The sequence below is a fragment of the Mesocricetus auratus genome, unplaced genomic scaffold (assembly GCF_017639785.1).
Source record: "Mesocricetus auratus isolate SY011 unplaced genomic scaffold, BCM_Maur_2.0 Super-Scaffold_6730, whole genome shotgun sequence".
In the NCBI taxonomy this organism is placed as follows: Eukaryota; Metazoa; Chordata; class Mammalia; order Rodentia; family Cricetidae; genus Mesocricetus; species Mesocricetus auratus.
This window is the reverse complement of record NW_024429184.1, coordinates 44683409-44707149: the sequence shown is the minus strand read 5'-3', so window position 1 is coordinate 44707149 and position 23741 is coordinate 44683409. Positions and strand designations below refer to the sequence as shown.

General features: G+C 39.3%; 1 protein-coding gene across 1 annotated transcript in view; it reads left to right on the top strand.

Annotated features, from left to right (window-relative positions):
• Nucleotides 1-23741, top strand: part of Necab1 (N-terminal EF-hand calcium binding protein 1) — a 170858-nt gene that overhangs the window by 125134 nt on the left and 21983 nt on the right. Inside the window, exons 6-8 of the mRNA XM_005066820.4 lie at nucleotides 2298-2434; nucleotides 16225-16346; nucleotides 19492-19568. Of these exons, the coding sequence (XP_005066877.1) occupies nucleotides 2298-2434; nucleotides 16225-16346; nucleotides 19492-19568 (336 nt within the window). The remainder of the gene's footprint in view (nucleotides 1-2297; nucleotides 2435-16224; nucleotides 16347-19491; nucleotides 19569-23741) is intronic.

Sequence of the window (23741 nt, the reverse complement as noted above, 5' to 3'; positions counted from 1 at the left end):
ATCAGCCTTTGTTCCATCAACACACTTGAGCTCAATGGAAAGCTTCCTTGGTTGTAAAATAATTACTGAGAAATAATTCTGTGAAGTTTTGACTGCCAAAACTTAGTAACCTCTAAAATCAAATGAGGTATTTTGTATATTTCAACTCAATTCAACTTATCCAAAACTCTTATGCCTACTGTAAGCATGGGACATTGTATTTTATGACTATTTTTTTAAGTAGAGTTTAAGGACAGTTTTGACTTCTTAAGTAGAGCTGCTAGGTTTGTGAATAAGAAAATTTCCTAGGTTTTCAACTCTAAGGAATGGGCTCTTTTAAAGGCCGATGACTGAAAATTTTGCTAAATGACATTTTCTATGATGTTATTCTGTGGGAAAAAGATAATTGCTATCAGAAGGACAATAGCAAATACTTAATAATTTAGAATTGATGGAAGCACAGAATATATTCAGTTTGTAATGCATGCTGGAGTTTCTTAGCCTAATTTGCAAGTGAGAAAGGTGATGTCTCAAAAGGTAAGTTAAATAACTATATTTCATTTGTTTGGATTTGCAACCACACTTTCTAGCTTCCCAGAACATTGTGGCCCATGGCTGTATCTCAACACCATCATTCCTTTTAGTTTTGTGTTTTCCATCATGAAAAATATCATTTTGTTTAGGGACAGAAGCAAATACATCTTCTCATTGACTAAAGTCAAATTCCCACCTGAATAACTTACTTCCTTATCACTGTGACCAGACTGTCTCACAGACACAATTTAAGGGGGAAAGATTTATTTTAGCTCAAGACAGAGTAGGGAAGACACAGCCTAGAAGCGAGTCTGTGACACTGACAGCACCTTCAGGGCCCATGACTAGTGACCTGCTTCCTCTGGTCTGACTGACTCATTCCTCATCTCGGAAAGGTTGACAGCCTCTGAAAATAACCCTACCAACTGGAAAGCAGACATTCAAAATGTGCCTACAAGGATATTTGAGATTCAAACCATAGCACTACTGGATGTTAAAAAGTCAGATTTAGCTGGTTTCTTGTAACTTGAATGGAAGATTCCGCTGCCATTTCATTCTTACTAACCTAGCTTTCCTCCTCAGTTCTCCCTAAGATGTTACAGGTTAGCAGCTCATAGCATCTAGAGCAGTGGTTCTCAACCTGTAGGTCAAGATCCCTTCAGGGTTAAGCACCCCTTTCATAGAGGTTGTTAAGACCATCAGAAAACACTGATATTTATATTACAATTCATAACAGTAGCAAAATTACAGTCATGAAGTATTAATGAAAATAATTTTATAATTGGGGTCACCACAACACAAGGAACTGTATTAAAGGGTGGCAGCATTAGGCGTGTTGAAAGACACTGCTCCCTCGCTTCCTCACTTGCCATGAGAAGCTGGGCAAATGCCACTGTTAGCTCCAAGTCAACCTGTGAAATTGAATTTTTATGATAGAAGTTGTTAGTCTTTAGCATGGCTGAGCAGGACATGAACGGATTAAGTAAACTTTTTTTGTTTGTTTGTTTGCTTTTTGGTTTTTCGAGACAGGGTTTCTCTGTATTGTTTTGGAGGCTGTCCTGGAACTCTCGCTGTAGACCAGGCTGGCCTTGAACTCACAGAGATCTGCCTGCTTCTGCCTCCCGAATGCTGGGATTAAAGATGTGCACCACCAACACCCGGCCTTTTTGTTTGTTTGTTTAAATGTGTAGCCCAGGATGGCCTAGAACTCATAATCATCCTGCTTCTGCCTCCTTCAGCAAATCCTACCAGTGTGTGCCACCACAACTGGCTAACTGTTCCATTCCTAACATTTTCCAGATCCTAACTACACCTAATTTCTCTGCCTTCTCTGGAATACAGATAAATCATGATAAATGCATCAAGAATGAATTAAGACACTTGTTGAAACATGACTGTATTTTATTGGTGAAAGAGAAAATATAAGATGTCATGGTCATTACTTGCATGAAACAGAACAAAGGAAGTCAGTTACACTCTAACGTTTTTCTCCAGAATTTTTTTTCTTTTTCCCCACAGATACCTATTACTTAATTTTGCTAGGGTTGGTCTTTTTTGCTAAATTTTAGGCAGGTGTAATGAGAAGCGATATAATCGAGTCTGTTTTTAAATTCAGCCTCTGACAGTTGGGCAGAGACCTACCATAGACTTCTGAGCAACACCTCTTACCTCTCTCCACTTTCCCTTCCAAGGATTGATCTCAGAGTGATGGGTAGTTGAGGGGAAAATATGTCCCTGGATGTTTGTCTCTACCGAAGTTTTAATTACATTTTTGTAACCTATAGGACTACCAAGAAGCCTCCAACTTGGAACAATTTGTGACTCGGTTTTTGTTGAAGGAGACTTTAAACCAATTGCAGTCTCTTCAGAACTCTCTGGAATGTGCCATGGAAACTACTGAGGAGCAAACTCGTCAAGAAAGGCAACTAATGTTTTCTATATCTCTGATTGTGTTATACTTTTTTATTTCTATTCCCTCATACGTTACATCCTGACTGCAACCTCCCTTCCCTCCGTCCCTTCCAGTTCCCTTCCCTCTTCCCCCTAATCCACCTCTTCTTTCTCCTCAAAAAACAAAAAAAAAAAAAAAGAGCAGGTCTCCTAGTGATGTCAGCTGAACACAGCACACCAAAACACAATAAGACTAGGCACAAACCCTCATATCAAGGCTGGATGAGACAATCCAGTAGAAGAAAAATGGTGCCGAGAGCAGGTAAAAGAGTCAGAGATGCCCCCACTCCCACCGTTAGGATTCCCACAAGAACACTGAGCTATACAACCATCACATACACAGAGAGAACCTAGTGCAGATCCATGCAGACTTCCTAATTGTCCCTTCAGCCTCTGTGAGCTCCTATGAGCCCTGCTTAGTTGATTCTTTGGACCATGTTCTTAGGGTGTCCTCAAGCCCACTGGCTTCTACAAGCCTTCCTTCCCCCTCTTCTAAGAGGTTCCTCTAGCTCCACCTAGTGTTTGGATGTTGCGCTTATTGGAAAGGCAGTTGAGGGATTATTGAGCTTATTCTAGAGAAAAGTAATTACATGAATTAGTAGATTTTAAGGCAATGCCAAGGACCTCTCTAAGGTATTTTCTTTGGTAAAAAAAAAACTCATCTTTTATTACGTTGTCTGTCATGAACTGAACACATGTGAATTGAGAATTTAGTAGGTAGAGAAGAATTTAAAAGACAATATAGATTTAATATATATTTAACAAGATATTAATCCTTAAGGAGCTAAAACCTATTGCATACTAAAACATAGTTACCAAAACTAAACCACAAGATAAATGAAGAGAAAGTGAAGTAACATGTAAATGGATTTCTGAAGAGTGGAATACTAAATACGGCAGAGTGGAATTTAAAGCCATGGCCTAATACTCAAAATTAGTATAATTTGAAAATGTGGCAATGATCAGAAAGTCCTTAATACAGCAAATGATCTTGGTTATATTGGAAAGACTTGGCATTAATTAAGCAAGCCGGATTATTTTTAAAACGGAGAAAAATGAGTGGTGAGAGAAATTTAAAAGCTAATGCTACCAGAGTGTATCACTAAGTAGAAAATTAACAACATAATAAAGGCACTTGTGCTGGTGAGAAGACTGTATTATAAGCAGGTGAGGTGATGTCAGAATAATTCAAACATTTGGTACGTTACCGAATTGACATTGTTGGTGCCTTCCAAAATGAACAAGGTCAAAACTCTTGCTGTTCTGACATACCCTGGTTAATACATCACTTTAAGCCTCTAGATATGCCTTATGTAATATTCACATCTTGGGACTGTGCAGTAAGGTTTTTGAATGGGGTGCTAATAACTTATTCTGTAAAGAGTCATTTTTCTAAATAAATTAATGGATATATGATAATCAAGACATCTGCAGAATGGTGTGGGATGTTCTGCCATGTGTACAGTGTCAGATGAATGAGCACTGACAAGTTCCAGCAAAGAAATGCCTATAACTTCAGAATACAGTGAGCCTGTGTAGATGATAGACTTGGGGGTGCAGCAGATGAACACCGGAATGTATCCTTCGATGGATCCGTGCACCCTTCTTCACACTATACTTTCTTTTCACTGTGTTGAGTGATTCCATAAAAAATAGCAAGACATAGAAATTCACTTCAGGAAATCAACAAACTACCTTCTCCAGTTTTAGAAGATAACTGAATGTCTTAAAGCATGATGAAATTGATGTCATGTTCTTCGTGAGAAAATGATGGTCCTTGCTGTTTCTTTGGTTTGGCTCTCATGGGTTTAAACTCTTTCCTTTTACAACCAATCATTTGCCACCTGAGGAGACTTAGAAAAGCCTCAACATTGCCTCTACACCTTCATTCTCCAGGTTCCCTTTTTCCCCCTCTATAGTGAATACCTACAAACATAGGCCACATACAGCAAATGCTTAGTGAACAACTATTTTGTGTTAGGCTTGCTTTCAACTTGTGCTTGTAACCAAAAGCTATATAGCATCTGTGTTTAATAAGAAGTAACAAAGTCGTTCAGAGTTTAAGAAAGATAGAAGACAGCAAAGAATTGATGAACCTTTTACTTGTAGATCTAAGCTCCCAAACTGCTTGAGTAATGGAACTATCACAGGTCTCTTGTCTTGTGTAGAGTGCTGTGGTGTGGAATGTGACTGAAGCATCCGAGGATGCCCAGGTCCCACCACATTCTGAGACAATCTCAGGAGTTTTTGAATAGATTAATTTTTTAAATAAGTAGAAAAAGTACACCAGGATGGGTTGGCTTGTGCCCATGATACCCAGGTTCCTTCTGGTACCTCAGCAGGAAGCATTCATAAGCCCTAACCTAGAAGACTGCTTCCTCTCCTACCTGCACCACCAAAGGGCAACATGAGCAGAGACCCCAGGACCAGTACCAGTGACAGAACTGTAGTAAGACAAAGACTGACCTGTTCCAAGATATCTATCAAAACAGTAATGGAAAAGTTTCCTAGATTGAGGATCCTTGAACTGGATCATGGAAGGACTTCAAGAGGCAGATTAATATTCTCTACTGTGCTCTGTCCCACCCCATGTTGGATACCTGTCATCTGACTAGCTTTTCTAAGCTTGTTTCCTCACTCCACAATTCTTTACTGATAAAGCCTACATGCAGAACAGGCTCTCACATTCCACATCCCTACCAAGTGTTCTACTTATGCCTTGTGTTCCCACTCAGCCAACTCAGCTTTGGACTTACTCACCCTCTCCATTAGTCTTTGCCTTTCTAGATAGCAGGGTCTTCATTTCTCCCCTTTTCATGCTGTATAAGTGGAACTGAATGAATGGAAGTGAACCCTGTGGAAGAGCAGAACATTAGGGACAGTGAGGAGGGCAGTTCATCTGCTCACTGGAAGGTCTTAAAAGCTACACAGATGCATTGGAAGTTAATTCTATCATAGGCTGCTGTTAGTGATTATAAAAGAGCAATCTAATGACACCAATGAAAGGAAAGGAAAATTTGCCTTGCAACTGTATATAGTACGTATTTGAGGAATATAATAAGTGGGGGGAGAAGCCAAAACAAGGTTTATAAGGCTCCTCCATTTTAATATCACAAAGGAGGATTCCATGGTACCCTACAAAGTCAAGAGTTGTAAGCTGCAGGTTTCATTAAAATTCCCTGGGTCATAATTATTTTCTTCCCCATTGGCATCAACATTCCTTTAGAATTTAACGGTTATGAAATCAAGGGACACAGACTTGTTAGGAGGAGGGAATCCAGAGAACATCTCCTCCTTCTAGCAGCCCCAGGCAGAATCACACAGCATCGTTCATCCTGCAATAATGAGTCAGACATGCTGGGCTGGGCATAATGTCTGTGCCCATTCATGTGGAAACAGCAGTTTCAGAGAGGAAGATAAGCACAGCTGGAATGTCACTGAGGTGAGATCCTCAGATGGCATAAAATGTGTCTGCTCTGGCTAAGTGGGAGCCACTTTAATTCCCTGTCTTTCAAAAGAACTTAATAGCCAGTGGCTAGAATAATCATTATGTGATGTGGAAAGCTTCCCTCGAGGGGACCCCATTCTATTGCATAACCCTCCTCTTCACAATCTACATTTCCTGAGCACAGTTCAATTACACGTGGATTTCCTTTGTATAATGGGATCTCTGAGTTTGATCTGTTTTCCAAGTTTCTTTGGTAGACAGGGATACAAATGAGTCCCCCAGGCTTGGAAGTCTTTTTTTTTTCTTTTTACCTTTTGAACGTTGTCTATTATAGAAGAATGGAAAGGCTTTCATTTCACCAACAGGTGATTATAAATCCTCCTGTGACTTACGATCAGAGAAAAGTGGCACTGATTGCCTGTGTCACCAAAATTTGGGGCTAATGCTGTGTGAGAATCCATATGATAATTAAATACTGCAGACTAGATATATGCGGATTTTTGTTGTTGTTCTTTGCCTACTCTTTCAAAATTGTCATTTAAAATGCCTCGATAAAATAGTCATTGACACACAAACAGTGGAGGGAACAGACCCCACCGCAAAGCCAACCCAGAAATTAGAAACTGGAAATGTGAAAAGAAGGATGTAGAATGATTTTAAAAGCTCCATGGAAGCAGCTCACACAGCTTGTGTGAGAGGGAGCTGTGTTCACAGTAGAGAACATGAAGAACCGCGGGGTGCTGGAGAATGGATAGAGCCACGCAGAACTCACCGTGGGGTGAAAGACAGACTAATGTATTGGGGAAATCCCCACCAGGGATTTTTAGGGACATCCCCTTGCCAGTCTTGAGAACCCGAGAGGTAAACAAGGGTATACACAGCACAATGGGGGTGGGGTACAAAGTTGAAGATGAGACACCAAATGAAGGCCTTCATCCTGACTAGTGCACCCGAAACCCCCTTTGTATCCCATGTTTCCAGATCACTGACAACAGGGCTCAAAGTGTCCAGTTATGGGACACTGGAGTGGAAGATCTGATTAATCTAAGATAGGGTCCTGGACAGACCTATGATTAGACTTAGAGACTCCAATTGGAAGGCATGACTTGGCTAATGTGCAGGGCACACAAAAATGCCAACCTGCCTCGTGAGTCCTTCCCTGGAAGGGAGAGGGAGGGGAGGAGCAATAGAAAGAGTAAAGCAAACACAAACCAAAACTAGAAGACACAGAAACTGTTCTGGAGTTTGAGACCACCAGGGAAAGACTCGATTCAGATTATAATTAGCCAGATTTATTAAAACTGCTGGCAGGGCCACACAGTCTTTAGTCCAAGTCAGAAACAAGCAGTGCAAAGGCACGGGGAGGAAGGAATTTTTCTTTCCCCTTTTTTCTTTTATTTGTCCCCCTTTTTCGGGATAGGGTTTTTCTGTGTAACAGTTCTGGATGTCCTGTAACTCACTCTGTAGACCAGGCTGGCCTGGAACTTTACCATCCTCCTGCCTCTGCCTCCCAAATGTTGGGAATAAAGGTATATGCCACCATAGCCTGATTTAAAGGAAGGACTTTTAAAGGCAAAAACCACAAGAACTGATTTGCTCTATCAAGACTAGATAGATGATGATGGTAACTTCAAACTAATCTTTGAACATCTGCATAAGCAAAATTATAGAAGCCGAAACCAGCAGTTAGTAACAAGCAGATGGTCATGACTGCACATTTTTGGGTAGGGATCAAGGAGTCAGGGTTGTCAGGAACTTATCTTCGAGGAACTTGAGTCAGACACAAACAGTTATTAGGTACCAAGATGGATCTCTAGTACAAAATGAATTTTCTTTAGCCATCACAAAATGATTCAGAGAGCAGAAAAATACGTATCAAAAGAAGCAAAACCATAAAAAGGTAAAGATGATGTTGAAGGAAACAGAATCCACAGCAGACAAGAGAGCTCTTGTCTCATAACATCCAAACATATGGCTATAAATTAAAATTCTTTGGGAAATATTAATGCTAAATCTCTACAAAGTAACAAGAAATGAAATATATAATGAGAAAACTAGAGAGTAAGTCTAAAAGATCTTATATTTGTGAAACAAAGATTACAGAAAAAGAACAAGGGAAGATTATTATCAAAAGAATAACTCAAGAAATCTTTCATAACAAGAGTAAAAGCTTTCAACTTGATAGACTAAGAACTCATTATAATGTTTTTAATCTAAGACAAAGAAATGCAGTTATGACATTTTAGAATATTACAGACAAGTTGTGTCCAGATATTCAAGGGAGAAGCCAGGACATCTGGAAAGGACAAAGGGATCTACTCTGGGAACTGAAATAAGTAGAATCTTCCCCCATCTCTCTCTCTCTCTCTCTCTCTCTCTCTCTCTCTCTCTCTCTCTCTCTCTCTCTCTCTCTCTCTCTCTCCCGTGTCTGTCTGTCTATCTCTCTCTTCACCTCCCTCTCTGTCTCTCTTTCTGTGTCTGTGTCTGTCTCTCTCTCACACACACAATAAAATAAAATAAAACAAAAACTAACAAATTGGAATTGGACAAAACAAACAGAAGGAAAAGGGACCCAAGAGAAGGCACAAGAAACCTAGTCACTTGTTTGCACCCTCAGGAATCCCATAAAAACACTTAGCTGAAAGTCATGAAATACACACAGATGATGTGGTTCAGTCCTATGCAGGCCCTGTACATGCTGCCACAGTCTATTTGACTTCATATGAGCTCTTTTCATGTTGTTTCAGAGGGCCTTGTTTTCTTGGTGTCCTCCATGTCATCTGGCTCTTATACTCTTTCTACCCCTTCTTACACAGGGTTCCCTGGGGCCCAAGGAGCAAGATTTGATGGTGATTTCCCATTTAAGGCTGAGTGTACAAAGATCTCAAAATCTCCACATAATAGCTGGCTGTGGGTCCATTTGTTCCTATTTGATGAAAGAGGAAGCCTGTCTGATGACGGCTAAGCAAAACAACGATCTCTAAGTATAGTGACATGTCATTAGGAGTCATTTTATTGCTATGTTTTAAAAATTGCATTTAGTTTTACCATGGGAACATGAGCTATCTAATCTTAAATTCTTGGTCCCCCAAGCAGTATCAGGAATTGGTTCCACCTCATGAATTAGGCCTTTAGTCAATCAGATATTGGTTGGATACTCCAACAATCTTTATGCCACTGTTTCCCTGTATGGTCAGGACACAATTTTAAATCAAAGGGTTTATAACTGGGTTGGTATTTCTTTTTTGGTAGTGTGCAGAATATCGTCTGTACCGAAGACACTAGGACATGTGAGCAAGGGCTCTATGTAGGTAGCAGATTGATGGTCTCTGTACCCATTGGGCTGTTTACATGTTGTCTTCATTAGTAAGGACCTGCCTTCAGATTACGGAGAACAACCAATAGTTTTGGCAACTGCCTGCGTGGTCTGGGGAGTCCCTGGGACCCCTTTGGCCAAAAACTCAATCAGATGCAATGCAATCCCAGTACTGGAAGCTTCAATTGGTGACAAGAGATATCCAGAGGGTGCTATGTTGTCTCCATTATTTGACAAATTCATTTAGACCCCCTTTTTATGTGTACATACTTTAGGAAGCTTCTGCTGTTTCAAGTATCCATACTACCCCTCAAATAGTCCTTGATTTTAGCTGCCTCTCTCCATATCCTCTCTCTTGTCACTCTCTTTACCCCCCTCACTCTCCCTTCCCACTCAATCCTCCAGTTCCTCTATCCTCCACCCACCCACAACTATCTGTTCTATTTCCATATCCTAGGAAGAGCTATCTGCCCTACACCCCAAGTTCCTTACTCTATACCAGTATGGTTTTATGGATTGCAGAATGGTTAGCACTGAATTGATAGCAAATATTCACATATAAGCAAACACATCCCACATTTGTCTTTTTAGGTCTGAGTTACTCATTCGTGATGATTTTTTTTTAGTTCCATCCATTTACCTATAAATTCCATAAATTTTTAACAACTGAACAATACTCCATTGTGTAAGTTTTATCCATACTTCTGTTGAGGGATATCTAGGGTTGTTTCCAATTTCTGGCTGTTATGAAAAGAGCAGCATTGAACATGGTTGAGCATGTGTCTCTGTGTTAGGATGGAGCATCCTTTGGGTATATGTTCAAGAGTGATACAGTTGGATCTTGAGGTAGATCGAGTCCCATCTTTCTGAAGAACCACAATTCTCTCTATGGTGTCTATACAAACTTGTACTCCAGCCAGTAATGGAGGAGTACTCCCTTACACCACATCCTTGCCAGAACAGACTGTCATTTCTTTTATTGGTCATAGCCACTCTGATTGCGTAACATGAACTATCAAAGTTTTTCTAATGTGAATTTCCTTGATGACTAAGGCAGTTAATATTTCTTTAAGGGTTTCTCAGTCATTTGAGTTTCCTTTTCTGAGAATTCTGCTTAGATCTGTGCTCCATTTTTTAGTTGGATTATTTAGGGGTTTGGCTATCTAGTTTCTTGAGTCCTTTATATATTGTGGATATCAGTCCTGCATTGGATGTGGCGTTGGTAGAAATCTTTTCCCATTCTGCAGGCTGCCACTTTGTCCTTTTGGCAGTGTCTTTTGCCTTACAGAAGCTTGTCAGTTTCATGAGATCCCATTTGTTAATTGTTGATCTTAGTGTTTGTGCTATAGGTGTTTTGTTTGGAAACTTGTCTTCTGCGCCAATTGGCTAAAGGCTATTGCCCACTTTCCCTTTATCAGGTTCAATGTCTCTGGTTTTATGTTGAGGTCTTTGATACATTTGGAGTTGAACTTTGTACAGGGTGATAAGTATGGATCTATTTAAATTCTTCTACATGTAGCTATCCTATTTGAATAGGGCTGCTTATTGAAGATGCTGTCTTTTTTCAGTGTCTATTTCTATCCTCTTTATCAAAAATTCAGGTATCTATTTTCTTGGATTTATGTCTGGATCTTTAATTTAATCTAACTGATCAACTTGTCTCATCATCTGCAAATGATAATACTAATATATTATCATTACATATTTTACGTACATATAATATTTATGTATACTAATAACCTGTGTGTAATATATTAAATGTATAATATATTTTCATATATATTTGTATTTATTAAATGATACATCAGCAAATACGTATGATTTTTATATATGTGTGTATGTTCGTGTGTGTATACACATAACATTTGACTTCAACCTTCCCAATTTGTATTCCCTGATCTCCTTTAGTTGTTGTTTTTGCTCTAAGAATGCATGTACTATATTGAATAGACATGGAGAGACTGGACAGTCTTATCTTATTCCTGATTTCAGTGGGATAGATTTGTATTTCTCTGCATTTAATTTGGTGTTGGCTATGAGCCTGCTGTAAAATGTTTAGCAAGCCCTTTGTACCCCGATGTCTCCAGAATTTTTATCATGAAGGAGTGTTAGATTTTTTTGAAGGCCTTTTCTGTATCTAATGAGATGATCATGTGGTTTTTTTTGTTTTTCTGTTTGCTTATGTCGTGGATTACATTTATTGACTTATGTGTGTTGAACCATCCTAGAGATCTAGGAAGAAACCTATTTAATCATAGTGGATGATATTTTTGCTGTTCTTGAATTTGAATTACAAGCACTTTATTGTGACTTTTTGCATCTATATTCATCAGGAAAATTGGTCTGTAATTCTCTGTTGTTTTTCTTAGGTCTTAATATAGTTTGGGTAGCAGGGTAACTGCAGCTTCATAAAACAATATGGGCCATGTGCTTTCTGTTTTCACTTTGTGGGATAAAATCATCTGGCCCTGGGCTTTTTTTTTCTTGGCTTGGGAGACTTTTGATTATTGCTTCTATTTCATTGGGGGTTATAGGCCTGTTTAAATTGCTTTCCTGGTCTTGATTTAACTTTAATAAGTGGTACCTATCAAGGAAAGTATCCATTTCTTTCAGATTTTCCAATTTTGTAGAGTGCAGGTTTTTAAACTATGTCTTTATGGTTCTCTGAATTTCCCTAGTATCTGTTGATATGACCCCTTTTTATTTCTGATTTTGTTGATTGTCTTTACCTCTTAGTTAGTTTGGATAAGGGTTTCTCAATCTTATTGGTTTTCTCAGAGAACTAGCTCTTGGCTTCATTGATTCTTTGTATTGTTTTCCTGTTTGCTTCTATATTATTGATTTCAGTCATGAGTTTAATTATTTCTTTCCATCTACTCCTTATGGTTGTGATTTCTTCTTTTTGTTCTAGAGCTTTCAAGTGTGCTGTTAAGTTACTAGTATGAAATCTCTCCAATTTTTTGTGGTACGTTCTTCATGATATAGACTTTCCTCTTATAACTGTCTTCATTGTGTCCCATAAGTTGTGTCTGATATATGTTCTTTTTCATTCAATCTTAGAAAATCTTTAATGTCTTTACTGATTTCTGTCTTGACCCATTTTCATTCAGTAGTGAGTTACTCAGTTTCCATGAGTTTGTAAGCTTTCTGTTGTTTCTATTTTGTTGATATTCAGCTTTAATGCATGCTTTGAGGTCAGATGAAATGCAGGGTGTTGTTACAGTTTTCTTGCATATGTTGAGACTTGCTTTGTGTTTAAATATGCAGTGAACTTTAGAGAATTACATGAGGTGCTGAAAAAGAGGTATATTCTTTTGTGTTTGGATAGAATGTTCTATAAATATCTGATATGATTTTCTTTTGTTTGTAATGTCAGTCAGCTTTATCATTTCTCTCTTTAGTTTTTGTCTGGATTATCTGTCTATTGGTGAGCGTTGGATATGGAAGTCACTCTATCAGTGCGTAAGGATCAATGTGTGAGTTTAGCTGTAGTGGTGTTTCTTTTACTAACTTGGATGCCCTTGTGTTTGGGGCATAGATGTTAAGAACTGAAATGTCATCTTGACAGATTTTTTTCTTTGATGAGCATGTAATATACTTTCCTATCTCTTCTGATTAGTTTTGGTTGAAGTCTATTTTGTCAAGTATTAAAATGGTTACACCACTTTGCATCCCAGGTCCATTTGCTTGGAATATCTTTTCCCATTCTTTTACCCCATGATGTCTGTTCTTGATGTTAAGGTGTGTTTCTTGGTGGCAGCAGAAGGATAGATTCTGGTTTTGAATACATTCTGCTAGTTTGTGTCTTTTTATTGGAACATTGAGACCATTTTATGTTGAGGGATGTCAATAAACATCCTTTGGTTCTGTTATTTTGCAGTTGTGCGCTCTCTCTCTGTTTCTCTCTGTCTCTGTCTCTCTGTTTCTCTCTCTCTGTCTCTCTCTGTCTCTGTGTGTGTGTGTGTGTGTGTGTGTGTGTGTGTGTGTGTGTGTGTGTGTGTGTGTTGTGTTGTTTTCTCCTCTTTTATTTGCTGGTCTGGGATTATTTGCTCATTGTGTTTTCCTAGATGTGACCTCTTTAAGCTGGAATTAATCTCTTTAAGTTGGAATTTTCCTTCTAGCACTTTCTGTAGGGCTGGGGAAGCAGATACTGTTTAATATTGTTTAAATTTAGTTTTGTCATGGAATGTCTTTTTTTATTTTCTCTGTCTATGGTGATTGAAAGTTTTGATGGATATAGTAATCTGGGATAGAATCTGTGGTCTTTTGGAGTCTGCAACACATCTGTCTAGGCCTTCCTGGCTTTTAAATTCTCTATTGAGAAGTCAGGTGCTGTTGTAACAGGTCTGCCTTTAAATGTTACTTGATCCTTTTCCCTTGCAGGTTTTTTTCTGTATATTTGGTGATTTGATTATTATTTGGCAAGGGGACTTTCTTTTCTGGTCCAGTCTATTTGGTGTTCAATATGATTCTTGTACCTTGATGGGCATCACATTCATCTGTTTAGGAAATTTTTCTTCTATTATCTTGTTGAAAATATTTTCTGGGCCTATAACCTGCATTTTTTCTCCTTCCTCTATCCCAATTATTCTTAGATTTGTTCATTTCATAGTGTCCAAGATTTTCTGTATGTATTGTACGCATGTTATTTTTAGATTTAACATTTTATTTGACTGAGGTATCTATTTCTTCCATCACATCTTCAATGCCTGAGAGTCTCTCTTCCATCTCTTATATTCTGTTGGTGAGACTTTTCTCTGAGGTTAGTGTTCGAATTCCTAAATTTTTCATTGCCAGGTTTCCTTCCATTTGAGTTTTTATTGGTTCTGTTTTCATTTTCAGGTCTTTGACTGTTTATATTTATTTCCTTCCACTATTTCTTTTTTGTGTTTTCATAGATTTCTTTGGGGGATTTATTCCTTTTTTCTTCATAAGCCTCTATAATATTCATAAAGGCTATTTTAAGGTCTTATGTTTAAGTGATGTTGAAATGATGCTGTGGTAGGGTTGCTGGGTTGTAGTGGACAGTGTCCTGACTGTTACTGAGTTTTTATGCTGGCATCTAGGCATCCGGGACTAGAAAGGTTGCAGTTCTTGGTGCTGATATCTGATCTTGTTTTTGTTGGATGAGTGCTTTGTGCCTTGGCTTCCATTGTTCTTTCTGGATCTTTAAAGAGTATTATGCAAATTCTTCTGGGATCCTGATAGATGTGACCACTGAGGATTCCATGTAAATTGTGTTTCTAAGCATTAAGAGGTGGCTTTTAGGAACAGGGATAGGAATGGGGGGGCTTGAGGGTGTCTATAGGAAATCAGGTGGTTCCACCAGGATCTACTTAGTCCCCTGGCAATGGGGGCAGAGATTATAGAGAGGCTGCAGCAGATGGTTCACTGGAGAACTGGAAGTGAGACTGGGCGATTGGACTTAGAGAAAGGGAGGGAAAATGAAGACCTACAGTTAGCTAGCTATTTGGATGACCAGAGTGGCCTGTGGAGTCCCAGAGAGTGCTTGATAGAGTCAAAGGCTGAGATAAAGCAGTGAATCAGGGAAGGACCTCTGGAAGGGTAAGATCTGTGTGAAGTGCGGGTGGCAGTGGTAATCTGCTATGAAGCTGGGGGTGAGACTAAAGGACTGGATTTGGAGGAGAGGAGGGAGATATGAAGATCTGCAGTTAGCCAGGGCCAGGGGATGCTCTCTTTAAGATGACTGACGTCCTTAAAGTCATTGTGCCATAAAACCTAATACCATGGGAAGCATTTCACACAGAAATTTGTGAGAAATCCACCTTTGGAAGCAATTTGGGACTTATTTATCAACAAAGGAAACAACACAGAGAAAAATAGAATCCAGTTACACATGATAAAAGCTAAAGGAACCTTAGAAAGCAATTTGTAGCTTATTTATTTATTACCAAACAAAGGAAACCACAAGAAAAATGGAATACAGTAACACAGGATAAGAACTAAAGGAATCTTCACTAGTGAAAGATAGTTAAAAACTGATTCTCACAAAGGCAAATGAGTGCTATAGTTGACTGCCTGTAACATAAAATATGGAAAGCGGTTCAGATACTTACGGGATTTCTCTAGATCAAGACATCTATATGCCAATGCAACATCTCTACATACTGGTTAGTCTTTCTTTATCACATCTAAAGCACTTGTCTTCCATTCTCAAGTTTGTCCCAACTAAAGATAGTGGAAGTTCCAGCTATCATGCTCTGTGTGTCAACCAAGAAACAAGAAAGACAAACTTGCTTTCTCCTAAACCCACCATTTTAATTAAGCTTCTTTCTTGGAGGTTCCTCACAATCTTCCCATGTATTTATCACTAGTTTGCGCATTTCCCATTGGGAAGCTAACAGGAAAGCTTAATAAAATAAAAATACAGATATAGTGATTTAAGCAAGCTGAGTTCTGATAGAATGGTAAACGGAACATTAAGCACTTGCTAAGAAATGTCTGTGGAACGGGAGTGGAGGCACATCTGGGCATGGGAGGAGAGGGGGTGGAGGCACATCTGGGCATGGGAGGAGGGAGCTTCAGTACGTTGAAGTAAGAATTATGGAATTATTTGCTCTTTTTAAATATATGAAATTTTACTAGATTGGGGCAAAAATGTGAAACATCAAGCAAAGAAAACTCCATAGGTTTTCTCAAATTAAGCAAAACACAACACATCATACACAGAAATTTTGTTTCTATTAAGAACTTTGCCATTGATGGAAAGAAGGGTTAAATTGTAGATTAAATTTTACTTGGGCTTAATTTTAACAATAATGAAAGCCTAGCACATTCCTATCGTTGCGTTCGTTCATATGCTATAGTAACAATCAGCTTGGCTCTCCAGGGTGTGTTTACAAACAGTATTCCTACTGGGTCTGCATTAACTATTCCAGAAACTCCTGGTGGGTGATGGGTGATACGGTAAGGTCATGTCCTAGGAGTAGCATAGTAAAAGTCTGATGGGAAAGATCAATGTTGGCTCTTGTTTCAGGCAAGGCCCAGCTAAACCAGAAGTCCTGTCTATCCAGTGGCCTGGAAAACGATCCAGCCGCCGAATCCAAAGACACAATAGCTTCTCCCCCAACAGCCCGCAGTTCAATGTCAGCAGTCCAGGTAAGGCAGACTCCGACGCTCGCTTCATCATGTGTATGATTGAAAAACAGCAGCGTGGAACGCTTTCCTCTTATCAAATGCATGTCAGAGTATTTATTAGGAAGTGGGGAGGAGATCAACAGCCAGTCCTATCAGATCCTAGCTGCTGCTCCTGGACAGCTCACAGAGGGTGGACTCAGAGAAAAACACTTCCGAAGCCAATTCCTGAGAGCCCGGTCCTGTAGTGCACCCTAGTCCTGACTCTGTTCCTCCACCCAATACCTTCTTCCTCGCCAAGTTCCCTGAAGTGTGTCTCTTAAGCTCACCCAGGAAAATCTTTGCATTAGCCATAGCTGCCTTATCCTATCCCAAATTCTTACAAAGAGGACATGTGTTTCCACATTATGCCAGCTCACTCAGAAGAAACCAAAGGCCAGAATGTGAAATTATTTGTCTAAGGTCATCTGCACTACCAGTCTATTGTTATTGCCAAAGAAACCCAAAAATTTCTATAAGTACAACTACAAATAATTGCCTTTCTCTGTCATGTGTGTGTGGTTAGTGCTGGTTTGGGCAATATCAGCCAGGTGTGGTTCCAGGCTATAGGCTCAGTTCTCTGTTCCTGGTAGCTTCATCTGGAATAAGTGACAATCAGAGCATTTGTCAGGCAAAATTTATATAAATACATTTAAACTGCAATGTTATTCTTGCCACCTAACTTTCCCTTTGCCAAATAAGTCACATGCAAAGCCCTCTAGCCAAGGTGATGGAAATATTGGCCCTCACTGTAGCAAGAGGTGTACAGTTGCCCCCCTCCACCCCCAGGGCTTGCACAGGAACCGTGCCAAAGGAACAAGCAAGGAAGCAGCAAGCAGATTACAGACTGCTCTCGTGGCTCCAGAATGGCAGTGATGGGTTCCCAAAGCCAAGCATAAATTACACTGTTTCCATTTTAACCATTTAGAAAACACAGAGCCAGGGAGATGGCCCTACAAGCAAACGAGTTTGCTGCCAAGTCTGGCAGTCCAAGTCTGATCCCCCAAACCCAAATGGTAGAAAGTCAGACCCCATGGTTGAACCAGCACCCACAGGTTGTCAGCTGACTTTTACACACATGCCTTGCAATGCATGAATTTTCCCTGAGTGTGCATGCACACATACACATAATAGATAAATAAAATATAAATGTGATACAATGGGGTGGGTATAGAAAATTGTCAGTTATGGTCATGCTATCCTGAGTGTATCAATCAGACTTAATCTTAGAAGCCTAGCTAGTACTCTGATGGAAAAACAGAGACAAAACTACAATTCCCAAGGACTTTGATTTTCCTTAAGTCCTTGTAGGGAACAACCCAACTTAGAAATATGCTACTTAATTTGTGAATTAAACATTAAACATGAATATTGCTCTCATTTCTGGTAACACTTTTATTGCAGTAATAATGTTTGTTTTTACTTTGTAATTTGTTGGTGCATGTCTTCCTCCAATACAGGAACACAAGCACATTTTGATACAAATCACCATGCTTTATTTTTGCAGTCTTAAAGATGAATGGGTTTCTTTGCTGTTTCCATATGTGAATAATACCTCTTTACAACTTAGGTCTTGATTCCATTTAATTCTATGATAAAGTAAGATTTCTAATTGTGAATTCAATTTTGCCCTCATTTAAAGAAAAATTAACGAATATAACTTGAACAAGCACTTATAAGACATCTTAAGTGAGTTGTCCTCAGCACACAGGAAGCTAGGATGATCAATCAAGACTTCAGGCCATAATGCCTCCTGTTTCATAATTACCTAGTAATAGTTAAGCAATAAAACCAGCAATTAATGGCATGTTTAAAGTGGTATTTTCTGTACAGTTCAGAGAATGATCTATAACAGGCATATTTTAGATTTTGAATGAATGAGCTTATCAAATAGATAACAAGCCAAGATAAATGAATAAATAGAGAAAGAGAGAGAGAATGTTCAAAGCAAGCTCTAAATATATCCCACAGAAACTGACTAAGGAACCCCTGTTAAAGCAGCCCGCTGGAGTTCCTCATGGATAGTTCGGAAAGAGTATGCCCTTTGCCAAGGCTTCCAAGTAAAAGAATAAATAGCAACACCTAAAGATGACATCATCAAATTGCGAGTCAAAGAGAGTTTACAACTGAGCTCTCTCTTCATGGGCGAGCTTCCTGGGTCTGAAATCCCTGGCTTCTCCTTCCCACTACAAACTCTCTTGTATCATGGGAAAAACAATAGTAACATTTGTTGGAAAATGGTTTACCTGCTAGCGCCTCAGGGAACTAATGTGTTTACTCTTGAGTTGTTTGGCTGTTCAGTTCTTCCTTGCTGTAAAGTTAGAGAGTCAGCTCATCCCCCAGACAAGGAGCCTTGGAGGACACTAGGAAACAAACATGCTTGGGTTCAAAATGGGGATGGAGGACAATCCTACTTCTAAATCCAGCTTCCAGTGAGCTCAAACAACAGGACAGTTGCCAATGTCACATACATTACATGGTTCCAGATAGGCAGATAGATATTTGATTCAGATATGTATATGTGTGTATACATATACATATATACATATATATATGTGTGTGTGTGTGTATCCAAATTAGTACCTACTATATCCACATATATACATGAGTATATTTTACATACATGAATCCAGCCCAACAGGCTCTCGTTTGCACTCTTCACCTCTAAGCCTTGACTAAAGGGTCCATATAGTCCCAGGTTAGTTGGTAAGAAAGGCAACAGCAGCTACATCACTATTACACTTAGTTTGCTTCACAGCTTTACATCAAGGTTCCGATTTTATCTCTTCCTGCTCCTGCCTTATAGGTGAGTTTAGAATCAGTGTTTTCCTTCTTTTTCAAAAGAGGACTATCTTATAGGAAAGTAAAAGAGGCTCAGCAGGATCTGTTCTTTTAGCTTCACAGGCTAGTACAGAAAACAATATATAATTTTTTTAAAAGGCTTGTGAAAAAGTCAGTGATGCATGGATCTCTGGGAATCAGATACTAAGACATCACTCATGGGTACATTTTTAGGAATCTGTTTAAAAGTCAGCGACACTGCAGCCTTCCTTCAGGGTGGAAGAAGAGATAACTAAGCATTCTGCATGGTTAAAAATTTAACATTCTGCCTTTGTGATTTCCTCCCAAGCGTTGTTAGAAGAAGACAACCAGTGGATGACCCAGATAAACAGACTCCAGAAATTAATTGATAGGCTGGAAAAGAAGGTAGGTACTCCCTTTCTTTCCTCTCTCTCCTTCTTTGCAAAATTTTCTGACCCAGTTTCCTCACTGCCTGGATGTCTGTCCTTGGCTGCCCCACAAATCAGGAATGTCCAATATTCAACTGGCTTTTTGAATGGATGGTTGGTAGCTAAGAGGGCTTGCTTTCTGAATGGTTGGTTGTTTGTTTGTTAATGCAAATATGAAAGCTCAGAGTTATGTTTAAAATAAGGTCCAAAGCTGAGAATTAAGTGAATGCTTAGGTTATGCGTGGATGATGGTAATGGCATCTCACAGAACAATACAAGTGAGGTTTTAAGAATCTTCCAGTTTACTCTCGGGGGAGGGACACCCCCATGGAGGGCCTCAACCTCCCTGGGGGAAATGAGGGGATATTGGAGGGGTTGGTGGGAGGGCACGGGAGGAGGGGAAGGAAAGGGGGAGGGACCTGGAATTGACATGTGAAGCAACCTTGTTTCTAATTTAAATTTAAAAATAAAATATAAAAAAGAATCTTCCAGTTTAATTAGGAGGATTATTTCATGCTCAACTTCTAGAGATTAACATATTAACTGATAATTTTAGCCTTAAACCTGCCTAGTAAGCAGACAAGAAGGAATATGATGAAGACTTATTGGGCGCTACATTGTATGTCCTTAATTAACATATCTATATGGAGTGATTCAGCGTGTATCAAGTGTCCTGACACTATACTGGTACTATGCTTATGGAGCTTGGATGGTAAAGGTAACCTTTGTCAGTCAGTAAAAAGACTTGTTTCCTGTGACTTCTAGACAACAAAAAATGAATAATTTTGCTTGGCAGAAAAACCAAGTCTTAAAGATCCCATGTATAATTGTACAAATAAACAAGGAGTGGTAGACGAAGGATTGTTTGTGGTTTAAACGACTGATAGCAGAACTGAATTCATAGCTAATGCTCAGTAAGTCCTGATATTTTCCAAAAGACTGGAATGTGAAGATATTTATCTGAGGGAATGGTCTCTGTGAGCTGGGTACTTGGAAGGATTTTACATTCAGAAAGTATGTAAGTTATATGTTAAAACTGATGGTAACTAAATAAAGAATTTGGTTACACAAAATAGAAACCATCTTTGTAATTTAATAAAATTGAGAAATTTATGGAAATGCTCATGAAATCAACAGATATTCTAAGACGTGAATTCAGGAACTTGGGAGATGTGATGACTTCAGATGTCTAACTAGCAAGAGTTATAGTCTCTTGAGCTACGTCCACTAGAATTAATGAATTCAAACCATTTCCAGTCTATTTATGTTGTACTCATGATTTTATTTCCAGGTGTGAAGACAGATATAGTGTTGTCAGGCTCACATGCTTCTTCTTAGAGGAGACCATTCTAACAATCTCAGACCACTGCAGTGAAGGGAGAAGAGGCAACTCATGGAAAAGAAAATGTGTTGACATTCAAGTTGGCACAAATGCTGATTAACTAGCAAACTGAAGAAGTAATGTTTTAGTAAACAAAGAATACACTATTTGGAGAGGACAGTGAAGTCATGAAAGTGGGGTGGCTTTGTATTTCCTCTAGGAAAGGGGTCTCATCTTACATGATGAATTGTCATCTGATCATGAGGGGCATTTGTAACAGACTAAGGGGTGTGGACTTGGTCTTGAGGACACCAGACACATTTGTTACTTTTTAAACTGGTAATTTAAAACATAAGATCTTCTGCTAGAAAGCCAGGCAGTAAGATACAAATTGCATTAAATCAAGATCAAAATGTATTAAAACAAGAATAGACTAGACCGAGAGCTGAAGAAGCCATCTCCAGCCATTTCAAACGTGTGTACCAGAACCCAGGGATGGGTCCAGACTAAGTGAGGTGATGGAAATGAAAGACTTCCGAGACTAGAAGTAGAAGTGACAGCACCACCGGATGGAAGTCTGAGGATTTCAGCCTATCGGAGTCCACTCATAGAAATGGGGGAGACAGGTGGTAGTCTACTTTGAGGTGCAATGAGAAAGGAAGCTGACTTTCTAGATTCATCAATTTCAGGGTACAAAAGGTAAAGGTACCCCTTTAAGGGTCAGTAATGAGGTCAGACTGACAGGCCAGGTCTTATAGTTAGCCTGACTGAGGTAAAACCTTGATGCCTGAAGATGGCCAAGGATACTGAAAACAAGGTCAGAGAGAAATAACCCTAGATAGTTCCAGTCCTTCAGTCAGGGCGTCTACATTGACACTGGTCTCTTACTGGAGCAAACACATGAGCTAGAGCATGTTGCAAATAAACTTCCCTTTTTCATTTTCTGAGAACTGAATTTTCAGCTATGACTAAAGGAAAATAGTGACTTTGAAAATTAGTTTTCTGATATTGAAAGACCTGGGAATATAAGACCCTGTTCTGAAAAGGAAACCCAATGGAAACATAAGGGTTCCTGTGCTAAATAAGTTTAGATTCTTTTAAAGAACAAAATACCTCTTTTTGAAGTGGTTTTGAAGTTCCTATGGAAACTATCTCTTCTAGGTGCATGAAATATGTACAGTTCATTTTTCTGGATGGCTTAAACTTGAGTAATGTCTTTCTAACCTGTTTTAAATCAAAGTATTGTCACATCCCTTTCTTTCCTGAACTTTGTCTCCCTCCCTTCCTATGACATGGCTTTATTGTGAGAGCAGCATCTAAGAGGCTTGCTGAAAGAGGCCTTCAGCCTGGGCCTCCAGCTATGTGGTGCTCTGCATGAGCTGTCTTAATGAGTATTGGAGCAGTATGGGTTAGGTTTTCTATGACTTTTTTCCGTACTGTGCTGAATTAGGTTTCCAGAAGAAAGCTACCCAATTGCCAAACAGTGGCTAAGTGCATGTCATTTCACTGCTGACTCCCTTGTTTCCTGTGGCTGTTCACATTAGATTTGATTTCCCTGTTAAAAGAAAGTATACTTGAAGCAGAACATAGATTATTTTATTAAATATTTATGATGATCTTTCCTAGACTGTAAACTAAACATGATTCCAGTTCAAGGAGTTGGTGGTTAATAACATAAGATTCCTACAAGTTTTTCAGTGTTTTCTTTTCCTGTCCTTTCCAGCCTCTGTGGGTAATAACAGATGTGTACTGAAGTTATAACCATGCTTATTTGAATTTATACAAAGTACCTTCAGGGCTAGGGAGATAGCTCCAGGTGTAAAATGTTCACCATGCAAGCAAGAGAACCTCAGTTCAAATACCCGGAACCATGTAAAAGTAGCATGCAATAGCAGCCATCTACAATCCCTGTGCTCCTCTGGGTAGACACATGGGAGGCATGGGAGAATTCCTGGAAGCTCGCAGCCATCTGTTGTATGAAGCAACAAACAATAAAGAGACCCTAGGTCAAAAAGTTAGAAGGTGAAGTCTGATGTGCAATATTGTCCTCTGGCCTCCGCACATACACTATGGTACACCACACACACACACACACACACACACACACACACACACACACACAATGTAAAGACCGTTCACTCCCCCAGTGTATATCATAGGTCACCAGAGGAGGAACACCTGAGGATGGCACACTCATATAATCGAAGCTTTTCTTCCCTTATGTCAGACAGTGTAGAACTGGAAGGTGAATGGAACATAGTCAGAGATCGATGGTCACAGCTATCAGTGCTGTACCTCCCATATTCCATTCACTTCTTATTCATTACATGATTTTTCCTTTTGGAAAAGCCATGATTTAATGGGACATTCATCCAGCCACTCATTGATTCTGCAATGTCTATGTGTCTAGCAGCATTTTGGTAACAGCAGTGCAGAAATACTCAAAACAGGTAAAACATTTTGTCTCTACAAAGACAGACCGAAACATGTGAAAGAATCTAAGAAAGAACATGAAATCAAATCATGTACTACATCTGAACTCCTGATGTCAGCAGTGTGAGTGGATGGAGAGGTCACATATGTAAAGAGACATCTGGGAAGGTCTCTGAAAAGGATGCGATGTTAAAACTGGATGTGGAAGACAAGGAGCCATCTGGAGGAAAGCTTATGGGGAAAGGAAAATACAGCAGAAGGAACCCTGAAAGTGAATCCCAGAGATGACAAATAACTTTCCCAGAGCTCTGTCACACACAGCGGAGCCAGAGCAGACCTGCTCTGCTCACATTAACACTTTTTAGCATAAACTCTACAACCACCAATTTTTTCTTA